Source organism: Pantherophis guttatus, chromosome 1, assembly GCF_059756535.1.
Source record: "Pantherophis guttatus breed Tessera chromosome 1, ASM5975653v1, whole genome shotgun sequence".
In the NCBI taxonomy this organism is placed as follows: Eukaryota; Metazoa; Chordata; class Lepidosauria; order Squamata; family Colubridae; genus Pantherophis; species Pantherophis guttatus.
In genome coordinates, this window is record NC_142063.1 from 186,192,322 (window position 1) to 186,210,108 (window position 17,787).

Below are 17,787 nucleotides of genomic sequence, written 5' to 3' on the forward strand. Positions count from 1 at the left end.
CAATATAAATGTAAATAATCATAGTGTCATGTCAATAGCGGCATTTATATGGGCTTACATTCATGCTCCTGAACAGAAAATTATTTGTATAGAATTTGTGGAGAAGTAGCATATATTGGAAATAATAAATTAGTGAAACCATCTTCATTTTTTAACCCAAAAAGGTCCTTAGTCAATTCTATTTCCACACAATTCTATTACCTCACAGACAGCAGCCTGCATCATGGCATCAAGTCCTCCCTCTGGCGCATCAAGATTCCCCGATATGTTCTGCTTCCCTACTTCTTCTTTAAAACTCTGTACATCATCAGTGAGGCTAAGCACATGCCTGAAAGCAAATGGTGGTTGGCACTTGGTCTCTTTGGTTGGGCATGGATTCTGGAGCTTCTCTGGATGGGTGTTTACAAATGGCAAGACAGTCTTATCCACAAAGGCACCAAAACCTAAAGGAAATATTAAGGAAAAATAGTCAACCTTGTTCAATGTAAATGTGTGTATGGGAGAACCATAAATCACTTCAGGAAAATATCATTAAAAATAAAATTATAGGAAAAAACAGGACTATTCATACAATTATTAAAATTATAAAGGATTATCCTCAGTGGTGGGATTCAAATAATTTAACAACCGGTTTTCTGCCCTAATGATTTCTTCCAGCAAACAGTTTGCCAAACTGCTCAGAAAGTTAACAATCGGTTCTCCCGAAGTGGTGCGAACTGGCTGAATCCCACCACTGATTATCCTTTAATAAAAGGGATGCAGTGGCTCAGTGGCTAAGACACTGAGCTTGCCGATCGAAAGGTCAGCAGTTCAGCAGTTCGAATCCCTAGTGCCGCGTAACAGGGTGAGCCCCCGTTACTTGTCCCAGCTTCTGCCAACCTATCAGTTCGAAAGCACGTAAAAAATGCAAGTAGGAAAATAGGGACCACCTTTGGTGGGAAGGTAAAAGGGTTCTGTGCTCCTTTGGTGTTTAGTCATGCCAGCCACATGACCATGGAGACGTCTTCAGACAGCGCTGGCTCTTCGGCTTTGAAACAGAGATGAGCACCGCCCCCTAGAGTCGGGAACGGCTAGCACATATGTGCAAGGGGAACCTTTACCTTTACCTTTTACAGTATCATTTAATAATCAAGATACAGTTGGATAAATATATATATTTATCTTTTCTTTTGTTAAGGAATAGCTATTTTCCTTGTACACAGCTGTTGTGCAAAACAGAAATGATGCTTTTCCCTTCACTTAGAAATACTATTCCCTCTCATTTTCTACTAACTTCTGTCCTTCAAGGACTTGTTTTGGAGATACCAACTGTCTTAAGAAGAGCTTGGTTGGACTGCACTGAGGACCTACCTAGCCAAGCATTCTGTTTCTTGCAACAATCAGTCAAATCTCATCAGACATCTATGAGAAGGACAAGAAGATAACGGATATTCAAATCAATGCTAACTCTCCTGGAGAAGGCATATTATTAAGGCATATTTGTAGCTTTATCCTCCATGAATTATTTAATATTCTTTTAAAGCCATTTAAGTCGAAGGCTCTCAGTATAGCATAAAAAAGTAAATTCTGCTATTTCATTTAGTAGTATGAGGAACACTTTCTTAAATTCCCCCAACCTGTAGCTTATTTGTAGGATCTTGGTTTGCAGCACAATGTGAGGTGAAGATTTTTAAAGTTATCTCAAAAGGCTTTAGTGCTGATCTCTCAATATTATCATGCCCCTGTATTTTTCCAGTCCAAATGTCCAAAATGTCGCTTTGCAAAATTTCCATTTACAAATTGCAATGCTGGAGCTCTTTGGTGCTTGGGGCAGGCTGGCTTCCCTTTGATATTTCTACTTCTCCATTGCTGACAAATTACAAATCTTGATACTGTCATGCTGGGCTTTTCACCCAGGGATATACCTTATTATTCACTGTGGAGATAATCCTTCTGAGATAAGGATGGGGCAAGTACATGCAGTGGCATTAAGTAGTTGATTTGGCACTCTTGCCACCAGAATAAGTATTGGTTGCCCTTGGTGGTTATTCAAAATGGTTGAAGTGGGGACAAGTGCTGACCATTGTGAGACCAAATCTGAGGGCTTCAAGAGTGGAAACTATAGTAACATAGAAGGCCCCTAATCTAATTCCAAATAATGTACATCTTCCTTACAGAATTATTGCACCAGATTCCAGAACTCTACACTCCTTTATTCCCATGGTATGGTATTTTATTATATCAAATCAAAAGAAAGGAAAGCTTGCTATAAAATATAGTTGCATATAATGTTAAAATTCTGAAAATGGCTATTTCTTACAAAATTAAGACATGTCAATTAAGATATGATAAATAGATCTCATAGTATAGAATATCTCAGTAGAATCTTAGTAGCTGGAAATACTTGAAAAAATAAGAATGATGTCAAGCTTAGTTCTTGGCCACTCATGGACACTGCCATGCCATTTTCTTATCAATAATATTAAGCCATTTGTACTATTACCACCTGGAATATATTTTCGTAATTTCAACAGCCTTAGAGTTTCAGAGTGGTGTCTTATTGACCACTAGTTGAGTATGTTTCTTATTAGGTGTTTTTCAAGATCAGCTAAAGTTGGTTAGGTGCTTCCAACTGCTGTGACAAGACAGTTGCATATTTTAGAAGAATGTACATACCTATCCGTGCACGTCTGGTAATACTCTGGAGAGCTTTAAGGAGATCTCCTCCTAATTTCTTCACTGTTTGCAAATCATCATCCATAGAAAATGAGAGGTCCATCAAATAATAGAGATCTATTGGATAATCTTCCCCACGCTGGAATGTCACATTAAAAACAGCAGGTTGTTCTATTGGTAAAAGGGAAGACATTGAACATCTGCTCCAATTTTACCTCATCTCACAAAGCTAGTGATGCTTTTCTGAACTAGAAGACTGTAGGCTGAGTAGATTGTGAGTCATGTGAGAAACCCATGAAAGGACAGGAAAGGACAGAATAAATCAACATGGTGGTCAAATTGTGGCAGAATGATAAAGAAGGTACCACTGAAGTTAATTAGGTCCCAGGGGAAGGTACAGAGTGTAGGAGCAGAGGAGCAAAGTGAAAAACGCACAGAATTAATGGGGAATATGGAATATTTGGTAGAGAAACAGAAAGCAATCCAGCAATCATTGTGGATACACAAACACATTCACATTCTCTTTAATTTGCATAACTTTATATGCAATACTCAGATCTGACATAAATATTCTGAGAGATGCATATAGTGTTTTATTATCCTGAAAAGTAGGAAATTTTAGAGTAAAAAATTGAAATTAATAGAATTGAAGTTAGTCTAAATTATCGTGCCAAAGTCATGGTGAATGAATTGCCTTGGAAAACACAGTTAGTCATGTTGTCTAAACATAGCTTTTGGGTAAGAAAAAATCAAAATATCAATATATTTGAAGTGGGATTATACTAATTTTCTGTTTTAAAAATGCCTGATAAGAGGTGGAAAAAGTCACATGTGTCATATGCTTCCTATCCTAAAATTGCAGTCATCGTTTTAGCCATTTCCTAAATTTATGATTTGAGGTTCAGCTTGTGAGATACCTGGTCTTAGATGCAATCGCACCACCTCTGGGTAGATTTGTTTCTTTGTGTTTGATTGAGCAGAAGAAACTGGGTCAACAAAGTTTTCTGGGAAAATAATATTTCCATCACATCCCTTCTCAAGGAGCTGCTGCTTTGTGTCACATCGAACAGAATCTGGTTCTCCTATTTTTGTGAAATCCTGTGTTTCATAACAATCAAAGCACAAAAACACTTAATAAGCTTGAGATATTGGGTGGACCTAATATATTTTAGATAGAGGAAAATAATATTTCATTGTTAAAGGGCATACTTCTTGCAATCATCATCATTATTATGATCATCATCATCCCAGCAACTCTGGGCAGTTTACCAATTATTTAAAACATTTAAAAACCAAGTAACAGTACAAAAAAGCATAAAACTACAAAACTACAAAGCAGAGAAACAAACCCAGATAGGAACAAGAGAAACAAAGTAAATGGGGATCAATTGTTCTCATCAAATCTAAGCAAAGAGCCATGCCTTCGAAATACCAGTAGAGTTAGGGCTATTTATTTCTTAAAATAATAATTAATCTACTTGGTATTCACTTGGTACATGAAGACAGTACCTCCTTTAAGTTGAACTCAGTTCTTAGAACTTAATGATAGGGCCATATAGTTTCCTTGACAACAATACAGAAGTGGTATGAGATTGCATTTTTCGAGGGTGCTTTTTCATCCAGCCTAATTTACTGAATATGTTGGTCCTCTGCATCTGCCTCCTGGTCAGTGAGGTGTGGTCAATAGTATCTTGGCTTGCAAACCTATGCCTCAGATATCCTAAATTGCATAGAATAACATAAGCATGCCAAATTGGCATTAGTTGCCCTTTTGGCAAACTAGCCAACATTTGCCAAAAACTGGCTGATAATGTCCTTATCATTAGCAAGAAATTCTGCAATGGCTCCAGTATGACGGAGCTATTTTTATTTTTCTCTTGTAAAAATGGTTTAAAATCCTTGATTGACCAAAGCCTTGATGGGCACATCAGAAGTAGTTGAAAATATAAATTTATGGGATTTATGCTAAAATATCAAGTGTGCACAAAACAATTATTATTTCTTTAAGAATAGCCTTTATAAGCCTTTGAATATACTTATTCTTTTTGGGATCAATAAAGCCTATTTTTAACATCTTCCTTGTAATTCCACTTTTTAGTGGGGAAACTAAAAATGGATGAGAATTAGAAGAATCTTACAGATTTTCCATACATTCTGTTTCCCTAGCATTTACAACACCAAATCAGAATACCTAAAACACTGTAAACACAAACATATTTATATTGTTGTGAATTTAGAACAGGGGTGGGTTTTACTTACCTTTACTACCGGTTCGCAAAAGGGCCACTCACGCAGAAGCTTCTGTGCATGCATAGAAGTGTTCTGATGACGTTGGGGTCATTGGGCAGAGCCTCCCACCAGTTTTACTACCGGTTCTATAGAACCGGTGCGAACCGGGGGCAACCCACCACTGATTTAGAGTATGAAGACAATACCCAATCAAAATTTAATTATGTTCCACAATAAGAGGGAAAATCAGTTCCTCATTTTAACAACATTTATTTCTGTATGCTTCTGGTGATTTGTGCATACATTCTTTCCTTGGGATTAACATTAGGTGTGAATGTAAGGAAAGACTGAAAAAAAAGTACGATATAGAAACATACTCAAATTTGAATCAATAGAAGTATCCATAGATATTTCTGCCCTCTAGGAACTAGCTATAGTAAGCATTTGTTTTCTGATCCAAAACCACAATTGCCTGCAGATCAGTGGTGAAATGTAAAATTTGTTACTACCGGTTCTGTGGGCGTGGCTTGGTGGTGGGGGTTAATGTGACTGGGTGGGCGTGGCCAACTTTTTTTTTTACTTTTAAAAGCATTTTTTCTACAACCACTTTGGCCGAAGAGGTTGCAGAAAAAAATGCTTTTAAAAGCCTCTGACAATCAGGCAACTCAGCTGGGATCGTCAGAGGCTTTTAAAAGCATTTTTTTTTCTACAACCTCTTCGGCTGAAGAGTGTATGGTATATCATACATGGACTAGAAATATAAATTAACATTTCAACTACCATAGATTAATAGAATCCAATAAAATATAAATGTCAAAGAGATCTATATTCAAATATCAATGCTGCCATCTAACCATTGAAGCGCAGCATTGTTTATATTAAAAATATCTGATGCTGGACCAGTATATGCCCTCAGCTTTCAGCCAGCCACAGTGTGATCTACAGTTTGATGTGGGACATCAGAGTCACACTGAGGGGATGATATTATGCCCCATTTATACAGAGAGTCCCAGCAGACACCACGTGATGTGTGAATTCTATTCAGGATTGCCCGTTGCTGATGTGATAGTTCAAAGCCTGGCACCTGTTTTCTGAGGTCATTTATATGTCTATAACTGGCCATTCCGTGGTCCATTTGGTTTTCCACTGAGAATTGATCTTGGGTAGATGTTGTGCAAGTGCCAGCGGGGGCTTCCTGGATTTGAGTTCCATTACAAGCAGCTATAAGAAAGAACATTACAAAGGAATGTAATGGTTATAGAAAACAAAGTATGCTTTGTTTCCTATAACCCCAGTAAAGTAGCATTTTGAGAGATGAGTCAGAGAAGGTCAGATTCATCAGATGATAAAATAAAGATAAAATTCTTTTTTTAATATTTTCAGACTGCAAGGTAGTATTTTCTTTTTTGGGAGCACTGAGAGCAACAAGTCATTTCATAAAGCAGAACTTGATGTGAGCAAAAGTTTCCACCCAAAGCAAAAAAACAAAAAGCAACCCCAAATACCTAATGACAGTTGAAAGGGACAAATTAAAAAGATACATCATTCTGAAGGACTCTTTAAAATGTAAGGTTTTGTGTTTTGTTTCTCTTTTTTTTAAAAAAACAACCTACCCGTTTCTTGCACCAGGCACAACCAGGGCCAGACTCAATGCAGTCCTGACATGTTTTTACGTTGTATTTGGTACATTTGAGAGAAAATGCTTAAGAAGGAAGAAGAAGAAAATGTTATAAAAGAGATATTATAATAATGAACAACATAGAAGTTGAAGTACCCTGAATCTCCCCAGATATGAAAATAGCCCACCTTGGCAGCAACTTACAACCTGGAAATGCATTTTGCCAGTCGCCCCAAACTGTTCTTAGCCTTCAATTTAGGATCACAATTGATTGTGGCTTATTCTTAGAATGTGATGGGACATATTGACCCTTCAGCAGAACCTAAAGAATTGGGCTTCTTTATTTCAATGGTCTTAAGCATCTTCCTTATTCTAACGACTGAGGCAATATGGCAGAATTGCATAGTAATATTGCTTAGTAAATGCAGCTTACCTGTTGTCAACAGCAGCAGCAGAGCTCCAAATAGCAAAATGAAGTACCTAGGAAACATCTCCTGTGAAAAGTAAATAGGATGCAATGAAATATAAGAAATGAGACAATTATCTTTACAATGCAGGCCTAAAATTTAAATAATAAATGGAAGAAGATACTTTGTGGAGGAAGAACTCCTGAAAAGAAATGGAAGGATTCGTAGTATTTGTTTATACTTGTGTTGACTGTTTTAAATTATGGTCACATTAAAATTACTGTGAGTTACACTAATAAAATAATTAACTTAATTTAACGAATGTAAAATACACAATATCAAGGAACTGGAACTAGTAAGACCACACTCTGAATACTACACCCAGTTCTGGTGACTACAATACAAAAAAAGTGTTGAGGCTCTAGAAAGAGTGCAAAGAAGAGCAACAAAGATAATGATGGGCCTGGAGGCTAAATATATGATGAATGGTTAGGAGAGCTGGGTATATCTAGTCTAACGAAGAAAAGGACTACCTTCTCATTAGGAGTACCTAATGGTTGTGTCCTGAGCCAAATGCTCTTCAACGTTTTTATAAATGATTTAGATGAATGTATAATAGGGTTAGGGCTGAACAAATTTGTATAAAACAAAACTGGGGGAGGAGGGGACAGCTGGCACTCCAGAAGATGGGCACAAGATTCAAAGGGATCTGACAGACTTGAATATTAAGACCTATCCAACAAAAAGCAGTTTGATGGGGAAAAAAATGTAAGGTTCTGCATTTAAGTAGGAAAATCCAAGTGCACAGATACAAAATAGGAGTTGGCTTGGCACTAGTACAGGTAATCCTCAATGTACGACCACAATAGATCCCAAAATTGTTGCTAAATGAGACATTTGTTAAATGAGTTTTGCCCCATTTTATGACCTTTCTTGCCACAGTTGCTAAGTGAATCAGTTGTTAAGTGAATCACTGCAATTGTTAGGTTAGTAGCATGGTTGTTAAGTGAATCTGGCTTCCCTATTGACTTTGCTTGTCAGAAGGTCACAAAAGATGATTGCATGACCCTGGGACACAGCAACCATCATAAATATTAGCCAGTTGCCAAGTGTCCAAATTCTGATCACGTAATCAGGGGGATGTGGCAATGGTTATAAGTATGAAAAATGGTCATAAATTGCTTTTTTCGATGCTGTTGTAACTTCTAATGGTCACTAAGCAAACTATTGTAAGTTGAGGACTACCTCTACCTATGAGAAGGACCTGGGCATCCTAGTAGGCCACAAAGTAAGCATAAAGGAGCAGTGTGCTGCTATGCCAAAAAAGCTAATTATATTTATATTATATTACTATTTTATAATTAGACAAATGGTTGCCTTCTTGCTCAGACTGGATTAAAAGCCACAGAATATGTTCAGTACATGCTTTACTACAAAGGTGAGGAAACCCACAATATCTGTGCTATATATAACCACTATTTCTGCTCTCTCACAAGATCACACACATAAAATTCAGTGGCCAATTGTTCAATTTTTATCACACAAAAATGTTTTGATAAAATATGTCACATATAGGTGTATTAAACTTATTTTGAATAAAGACAGCCTCTCCCAACGAGCTAAATGTTTTTTCTCCTTCTTCTGGTATCATCACCACATGCCTTGCAATTCTGAAGGCCAAAAAACAATTTAAAAAAGACTATGGCCTCCAATCCCCACCTCTTGTCTGCCTTGCTTTAAGTGGGGACTAATAAAGTTACAAAACTTCAAATCCTTTGGAAAACCTGTATAAAGGTTGGATATGCATTTAAAAAATATGAGTCACTATAACATGTACTTCTCTTCTTCCATGCCAGACAGTAGTGAAGTGTCATTTTTTGTATTTTACTTTGTTTTAAAGTAACTATTATTCAGCACCTGGAAAGAAACCAAGAGGGCCCTCATGGCCAGGAATTTCATCAAGATATAAAGTACTGAACCAAATTCTTCTGAATATTTTTTTAAAAAATATTTTTATTAATAATAATAAAAAAAACAAACCAACATAAATACATTAAACCAAACATACAAAACGGACAAACATTAATTCAGTCCAATGACTGACTTTTAGAAGTTACTACAACGGTGGGTTATTTTCATATTTCTATTTGTATCTATATCTACATTCACATATTTACATGGTTATATATGTATATATATAATTGACTCCTTGTTTACTTCTATGCATTTCTATTGAATAGTCGAAAATTATCTTTATATTCCTATTTTTGCCTCCAGCCAGCTGTACCATCTTTGCCATACTAAATAGTAGTCAGTATCGTCTTTCTCTTGTATTTCTTTTGTGAGCTTATCCAATTCTGCACATTCTGTAATTTTAGCTATTATTTTGTCCTCTGTGGGTAACTGTTCAGATTTCCAATGTTGGGCAAAGAGTATACGTGCTGCTGTGAGGATATGGATGATCAGATATTTTATTTCTTTGGTATATTGTGCTGTGATTATTCCCAATAAAAAGATTTCCGGCCTCATTTCCAGTTTTTGTTTTGTGATTTCTTCAATCGTTATTTTAATTTGTTGCCAATATTGTTTTGCCCTTCGGCATGACCACCAGAGATGATAATATGTCCCTTTCTGTGATTTACATTTCCAGCACATTGGAGACGTATTTGGGAACATCTTGGCCAGGTGCGCCGGTGGGAGGTGCCATCGGTAGAACATTTTGTAGAGGTTTTCCTTATAGGGTATAGACAATGTCATCTTATAATTTATCTTCCACAAATTTTCCCACTTATCCAGTTCAATAGTATATCTTATATTTTTGGCCCATGTTATCATATTCTCTTTGACGACCTCCTCTTCTAATTTGTATTTTAGTAGGTACTTATAAATTTTGGTAATCATTTTCTCATCTGTACTTTGTAATATTTTATCCAGTTTATTTGGTTCATTTTGGAATCTGAATTGTGCCCGATCAGTTTTGTATCTTGATTCAATTTGCATGTATGGCCACCAATCAATGTCTATACCCTGATTTTGTAATTCTTGTCTTGTTTGTAATTCTCCTTCACTGTTCAGTAGTTCTTTATAACTCCTCATTTTCTCTATATCCATGGCGTTGGGATATATTAGTGCTTCCATTGTCGATAACCATCGTGGAATTTTGGTATAGTGCTTTCTAATCTCTTGCCATGTTTTGTACAGTGATTCTCTGATAATATGTTGCTGGAAATATCCATGGTGTTTATTTTTTCTAAGAAGTTAATTTATTCCCAAAAATGTTCCTACCCGTATCCGTGTTGTCTTTCTAGACCAGGGTTCTGCAACCTTAAACACTCAAAGAGCCATTTGGACCCGTTTCCCACAGAAAAGAAAACACCGGGAGCCACAAAACTCTTCCCGTGCCTGACTATTTCTTGAGCAGCCACAAAACTATTTTATTCATTTTATTCGGCTTATATGCCGCCCTATCTCCCAATGGACTCAGGGCGGCGCACAATAATAAAAACACACAATACACAAGCCACAATACAAAATAAAATCTAAAATCTAAAAAAATTAAAATTTAACCCTTAAAACCCCATCAGTCCAGGTCAAGGGATTTGAAAAGCCAAGTTTTTAATTCACGGCGGAAAGTGCGAAGGTCAGGCACTAATCGGAGCTCCAAGGGGAGTTGATTCCAGAGGGTGGGTGCACCCACAGAGAAGGCTGTACCCCTGAGGGCCGCCAGCCGACACTGTCTAGATGATGGCACCCTGAGCAGGCCCTCTCTATGGGCGCGAACAGGGCGATGGGATATCGTTGCTGGCTGTAGGTGGTCTGCCAAATATCCTGGACCTAAGCCATGTAGGGCTTTATAGGCCATCACCAGCACCTTGACTCTCACCTGGAGGGCAACTGGGAACCAATGCAAGCCGCGCAGGAGGGGTGTGACATGGGAATATCGGGATTCTCCCATCACAACCCGCGCAGCTGCATTTTGCACCAGCTGAAGCCTCCAAGTGGTCCTCAAGGGCAGCCCCCATGTAGAGAGCATTGCAGTAGTCAATCCATGAGGTGACCAGTGCATGAGTAACTGTGCGTAGGGCACCTTGGTTCAAGTAGGGACGCAACTGGTGCACCAGACGTATCTGGGCGAATGCCCCCCTGGTCACGGTCGTTATATAGTCTTCTAAGCTCAACGTGAATCCAGGAGGACGCCCAAGTTGCGCACCCCATCTACAGGGGGCAAAACTTCACCCCCTATAGTCAGCGATGGCACCTCTCCCCTGAACCGAGATTCCGGTACCCACAGCCACTCGGTCTTGGCCGGTTTGAGTTGCAGTCTGTTTCTACCCATCCAGACCCGTACCACTTCCAGGCAACAGGCCATCACATCGAGAGCATCACTGGGTTGGTTTGGGGTGGAAATGAAAGGCTGAGTATCATCAGCGTACTGATGATACCTCACCCCAAAACCACGGATGATCTCCCCTAGCGGTTTCATATAAATGTTGAACAGGAGAGGCGAGAGGACCGACCCGTGGGGCACCCCACAGGTGAGGGGCCTCAAGGTCGATCTCTGCCCCCCTGCCAACACCGCTTGCATGCGACCCGAGAGGTAGGAGGAGAACCACCATAGAACAGTGTCTCCCACTCCCAGCCCCTCGAGGTGATGCAGCAAGATACCATGGTTGACGGTATCAAATTCCGCTGAAAGATCTAATAGGATTAGAACAGAGGAATAACCTCTGTCCCTGGCCCTCCAGAGATCATCCACCAGCGCAACCAATGCCGTCTCCGTGCTGTATCCAGGCCTGAAACCCGATTGGTATGGGTCGAGGTAATCCGCTTCATCCAGGACCAGCAGGAGCTGACGCGCCACCACATTCTCGACAACCTTTGCTAAAAAGCGGAGGTTGGAGACTGGACGAAAATGACTTAAAACAGCTGGATCCAAGGCCGGCTTCTTGAGGAGGGGCCTCACCACCGCCTCCTTTAAGGCGGTCGGGAAGTTTCCCTCCCTCAAAGAAGCCACTATCACCGCCTGGATCCAGCCTCCTGTCACCTTTCGGGCTGAATAAACTAGCCAGGAGGAACACGGGTCCAGCAAACAGGTGGCCGCACTCAGCTTCCCCATGATCCTGTCCACTTCCTCTGGGGTAACAGTCAAACTCTTCCCAAAGCACAAGACCCGCTGTCTCACCCCCGTCTAACTCTATCCAGTCAAAGTCCAAGCCGTCCCGAATCTGAGCGATTTTGTCTGACAGGTGCTGACCAAACTCCTCGGCTCGTCCCTGTAAAGGATCTTCCCTCACCCTCTGATTTAAGAATGAGCGGGACAACCTGAACAGGGCAGCCGGACAATTCTCTGCGGATGCGATGACATCGGTGAAGTAGCAGCGCTTTGCCGCTGCCAACTCTCCCAGGTAGGCCCGTGTGGCCGACCTTAACTGAAATCGGTCAGATTTGGAACGACTGGCTCTCCAACGGCTCTCTAGGCCTCGTCTATGCCGCTTCATCCCCCGGAGCTCCTCGGTAAACCAGGGAGTCAACCGGGGTCTGCGACAGGTCAAACTAGCATATGTAGTTGAATTAAACATTCCGTTTTCTTCTGAAACTTTTCTTTTCTTGGATTTATCCATGGTTGGCCTAACCGGGCATTGAATAGCTCAATAAATCGTGTGCCGGCAGGTGTCACAGATTGGTTGTTGTGACACATATTTTGAGTAACAGGGAGCTGCAGCAGAGGAATGAAAGAGCCACATGCGGCTCCAGGTCAGCAGGTTGTTGACCCCTGTTCTAGACAGTACAAATTTAAAAAAGAAATAACATGCCCCTGGCTGACATGAAGGAAGCAATGACATTTGTAAAACACTACAGTATGAGGAAACATTGCAAGCTGCACATTCATATTCTACTAGCATTACAACAGAGCATTTCAGATTTTCCTCTGTTGGCAGATGATAGCCAAAAAAGGAAGAATGTTTCTCTCTTTTGTCTACTTCCAGTTTGATTTCAAAAGTGGCGAAAGGGCTTGGTTTTACTCGTACAGACAGAGCCTTTCTGTTTCCCCCGTTTTTTTAATGTATTAATTTTACAAGTACAAGCAATTTTACAGAAAGGGGAGAATGAGAGAAAAGTGAAAATAGAAAATTACAATGATTATAAAATTAGTTAAACTATTTCAAAATTAATGTAATATAAATTTGCATATTTGAGTACTTTTTAGATGTTAAGTGTGGATGTATTACATATAAAGGCTGATATTATATTACATCAATTTAAAAATTTAAATCATTATAAAATAAATCAATATTAAAATTGGGTTATTGCGTAGCATAATAATTATAACAACCATTACCCATAAAATATAATTCAAATTGCAAACATTTCTGACTAATCTAAATTGCAAACTAATCTGACTAATCTAATCTTCTGGCAAATTTATCAGATCACAAAAATATTGGCTATTATAATCTTCCGTTAAGAGAAACCCAAATTTTGGCTTTGATATAAACCCATTTATAAAACTACAATCCAAAAATAATTTCAATGTTGAATTACATTCTATATTAGAATTATTTTTCAAATAAAAAGTTAGTTTTGACATCAAGCCCATAATTGCATAATCATTCTTCTACAGAAGAAATTGCTCATAATTTTCATTTAGAAATGCAGAAAATCCTAGCAGTTATTATCATGTATGAAACCAGTTCAATATACTTTGAGGGAATATAAGGCTTAGTAAATTTCTAAAATTATTAATCCTAATAAAGGTAAAGGTTTCCCTCGCATATATGTGCTAGTTGTTCCCGACTCTAGAGGGCCAGTGAACCCAACAGGGATTTGCTTCCCCTATGGCATACTTAACAAATCGATGTTCCTAATCATCAAAGGGCCTTTATTTTAGCAAGATGTCACATTTCCCCCTCAGCTGTCCTTGACGGCTGATGCAGGAAGAGCTCCTACCCACAGTGACAATGCCCCTGTGACCCTGGACACACAGAAATAATATAACATGTACTTCTCTAGTAGCTGTACTATAAAGGCATTCATTTTAGTCTCATTTTTGTTATTGAATAAAAACCAAAGGTGCACAGCACAATTTTACACCTTCCTGCTGCTCTCAAATACCAACCCTGTTACAACATATAGTGTTGCTAGGTTTTGTGCAGAAGCACTTAAAAGTTTGTCAGAAGATGATCTGTGCCACAAACTAGTTTTAATGAGCATCTAGACTGTTATTACATAGTTTTGTGGTATGATAGATTTAATTTGTTGTTTTACCAACATTTATTGCTTTTATTATTTAATATTTTTAGATATTTTTAGCTTTTTATGTAATTTTTATTTTTGTATTTTATATGTTTTACATTCTTTTGTACTGTACTTCACCCTTCTTGTGTTTGTTTTTGACCATAATAAAGGTTGGTTTATTGCCTCTTATCTTGATATTAGATAATTCACAACCATGAAAAAAATGTACAGAGAAATTTGGTCAATGGATGACAATTGATATAGATTAAAATATTTAATTGTTAATAAGACAAATATAAAATCTTTCAATATTCCTTTTTCAGAATAGCCAGGACCACCTCACTGGTTTAAGCATCTACAAATAAACAGCATATACTCATCCAAAAGGAATGACAAAAACAAAAACAAAAAAATACACATGGAATACTTAGAGATTTGACTGAGTTAAAAAAAGTATTATACAAAACTCAGATAATTAATCATAAATAAGTTGTTGGTGAAATACAAAATTTAATGTCGAAAGCTATATGATTACAAGTAGTCCTCAGTTAATGATGGCAATTGGGACTGGAATTTTTGTCTCTAAGCGATGAAATGGGAAGCTGCAATGTCATGTACCTGCACTATTTAGCCACAGAAATTCTAGCACTTCCAATTGCCATTGTTAAACAAATCAACAAATATTGTTAAGCGAGGGCATCACATTTGCAACTTCTGCCATCTTTCCCACTGACTTTGTTTGTCGGAAGCTGGCACAGAAGGTTATAAATGGTGATCACATTGTGGACACTGCAACAGTCACAATTATGAGAACTGGTTGTAAGTATCACTCATTCAATGCTGTTGTTGCTGAATGAGTGGTTGGAAGTGAGGACCACTGTAAATGGATGCAGAATTTTAACAGAACAATCCACATTCAGTGGAAGAATGGGACAATCTTCTAACAAGAGGAAAGTGAGGTATTAATTCCATACTACAAACACAGATACGGTTGGATACTTTCTTAAATGGATGAAACTCCACTGAACTCAACTGAATGAACTTCTGGGCAATATGATCTGATTATTAGTCAATCTATGATGGTAGGAACATTTCCATAAAAGCAGATGACTATATTTAGGAGAAGAGCTAGGAAACAGAACAACATAGGCAACTCTCTTGCAACAAAGCAAGTGATAGAATCAAACTGTAACCACACTATTAGTATAAATTGAGTAATGGATGTGGTGCACACCCACATAATTCTGTAGAAGTGTGGGTGGTGACTAAGCTCTGTATAGTGGCGAGACTGAGTTATAGTTGAAGAAACCTTTGGGTCAAATATTATTTTTGCTATGAACTCTTAAGTTCGGCACTGTAAATTTGTTTCTTAAACTTTCATTCTCAGACACTGCCAGCTTCTTCTGTTGTGGGATGAGGCATGCAGGGAGACATTGACCAAGCTTACAATGTTACTGTAATTTGCAATTCTTAGGTCAATTATTACAGAGAAGAGGTCATTAAAAAAAGGAAGAAGGATATCTTTGAAAATTTCTCAAGCTGATTCTTGCTTCACACTTCTGCCCAGAATTACAGCTAAACTGGACCCAGTGATTATTGTCTCATAATGTCAGCCCCCACTAGAAACCAGGAACTCAATTCCACAGGAAAGCTAAAACTACTTTTATTCAGATTGGCTGAAATGTGAGTGACAATGTACTCTAAATGTAACAAGGTGGCAAGTTGGAGAAGGTGTGTTTATCTCTTTATAAATGAAACTACACTAGCATTGCACCTTTAATCTGTAAAATGCTTGCGAGAAAGGAAGCAGAAAATAAAATAAAGTATCTTCTTTGTTTTAACTTCAACAAGTTTGTCATTACTCTGATTTGCTGAAACAAATATTAAAGAGCTGTTTCATCCTGACGTGTTTCAAAAATAATGTTGATTAAGCTAGCAATAGTTTTGCCAAGTTCTAACATACTGACCAACTTTAAATATGAGCTTGTACTGAAGAAAGTAAAGGAATGCATGTGATTTCCAGACTAATCATTTATTTATTTATTTATTTATTTATTTATTTATTTATTTATTTATTGGTTCAATTTATATGCCGCCTTTCTCCGGAGACTCAGGGCGGCTTACAATGCGTTAAGCAATAGCCTTCATACTTTTGTATATACCTGCTTAGTAGGGCTTTCGGCCCCCCCAAGTGGTGTTCTTTTTATACAAAGTCAGTTTATTGCCCCCACAATCCGGGTCCTCATTTTATGGATTAAGTAGCAGCTAAATGCTACTTAACAGCACTTTAGTCCGTTGCGCCACCAAGGTTCAATTATTATTTGTTTTAATAAACAAATAATAATTGCTAAATTATTATGTTTTAATATTCACATTGAATTATTGGCATCAAAGTGGTCTTCAAAAACAGAGTCTTCAAAAACTCCTTCAAATAGGAGAAGAACAAGAAAGATAAGTGAAACTTCTTTTGACAGGCACTATCAGAGTCAGTCAGACTCTGGCACTGTCAGCTTACTCATTTTATTCATTTTGTTTTTGGAGGATTCTTCCTTTTTGTCTCACCATCATCATCTGCTCTTCTCCTTAGTCATTCCTGGGAACTGTGTGAATTGCACTTTACATTGTAAAGTGTATTTCAAATACATTTATTTTAAATACATTTTATTTTAAATTATTTATATTATTTAAATACATTTTAAATTATTTTAAATTATTTAAAAATAATGTTACATCATCATCTCCTCTGGTGACGTAAAATTATTTAACACCATTGACAATGCTGCTGCCCTACAAAGCGACCTTGACCACGTGTCAGAATGGTTGCGCATTTGGCAACTCCAAATCTCAACTAATAAATGCTCTATCCTACACATTGGCAATAAAAATCAGAACACCAAATACAAGTTGGGCGGAAATGACCTTGTAGATGACCCTCATTCTGTCAAGGACCTAGGAGTACTCATCTCAAACGATCTAAGCCCCAGAGCTCACTGTAACAGTATTGCCAAAAACGCATTAAGAGTTGTTAACCTAATTTTGCGAAGTTTCTTCTCCAATAATATTGTATTGCTAACTAAGGCATACAAAACCTTTGCCAGACCAATTCTTCAACACAGCTCATCCACCTGGAACCCACACTGTATTTCAGACATTAATATGATTGAGCGGGTTCGGAGGTATTTCACAAGAAGAGTACTCCATTCCTCTACTCACAATAGAATCCCTTATGCCACCAGGCTTGAAATTTTGGGCTTGGACAATCTGGAACTGCGCCGCCTGTGGTCTTATCTAAATATAGTACACAAAATTGTCTGCTACAACTTCTTACCTGTCAATGACTTCTTCAGCTTCATCCTCAGTAATACACGGGCAAACAATTGATAAAAACTCAAGGTAAACCTCTCCAAACTCGATTGCAGAAAATACAACTTCAGCAACAGAGTGGCCAACGTCTGGAGTGCTCTACCCGACTCCGTTGTTATATCCTCAAACCCTCACAGACACCCCATTCCTAAAAGGTCCGTAAAGGGGATGTACATAAGCGCACCAGCGTGTCTACCATCCCTGTCCTACTGTCCCCATTTATTTGTATTCATTTCCTTCATTCATGTCCATGTTCATATTCATACCTGCTACCTTGTA

General features: G+C 38.2%; 1 protein-coding gene across 2 annotated transcripts in view; it reads right to left on the bottom strand.

Moving 5' to 3' along the window:
* ITGB2 (integrin subunit beta 2) overlaps positions 1 to 17,787 on the bottom strand; it is a 44,075-nt gene that overhangs the window by 20,326 nt on the left and 5,962 nt on the right. For both annotated transcript variants that reach the window (XM_034426860.3, XM_060689395.2), the window contains exons 2-6: positions 6,936 to 6,996; positions 6,498 to 6,586; positions 3,573 to 3,753; positions 2,656 to 2,826; positions 202 to 443 (exon numbers count right to left, since the gene is read on the bottom strand). In XM_034426860.3, the coding sequence (XP_034282751.1) occupies positions 202 to 443; positions 2,656 to 2,826; positions 3,573 to 3,753; positions 6,498 to 6,586; positions 6,936 to 6,996 (744 nt within the window). The remainder of the gene's footprint in view (positions 1 to 201; positions 444 to 2,655; positions 2,827 to 3,572; positions 3,754 to 6,497; positions 6,587 to 6,935; positions 6,997 to 17,787) is intronic.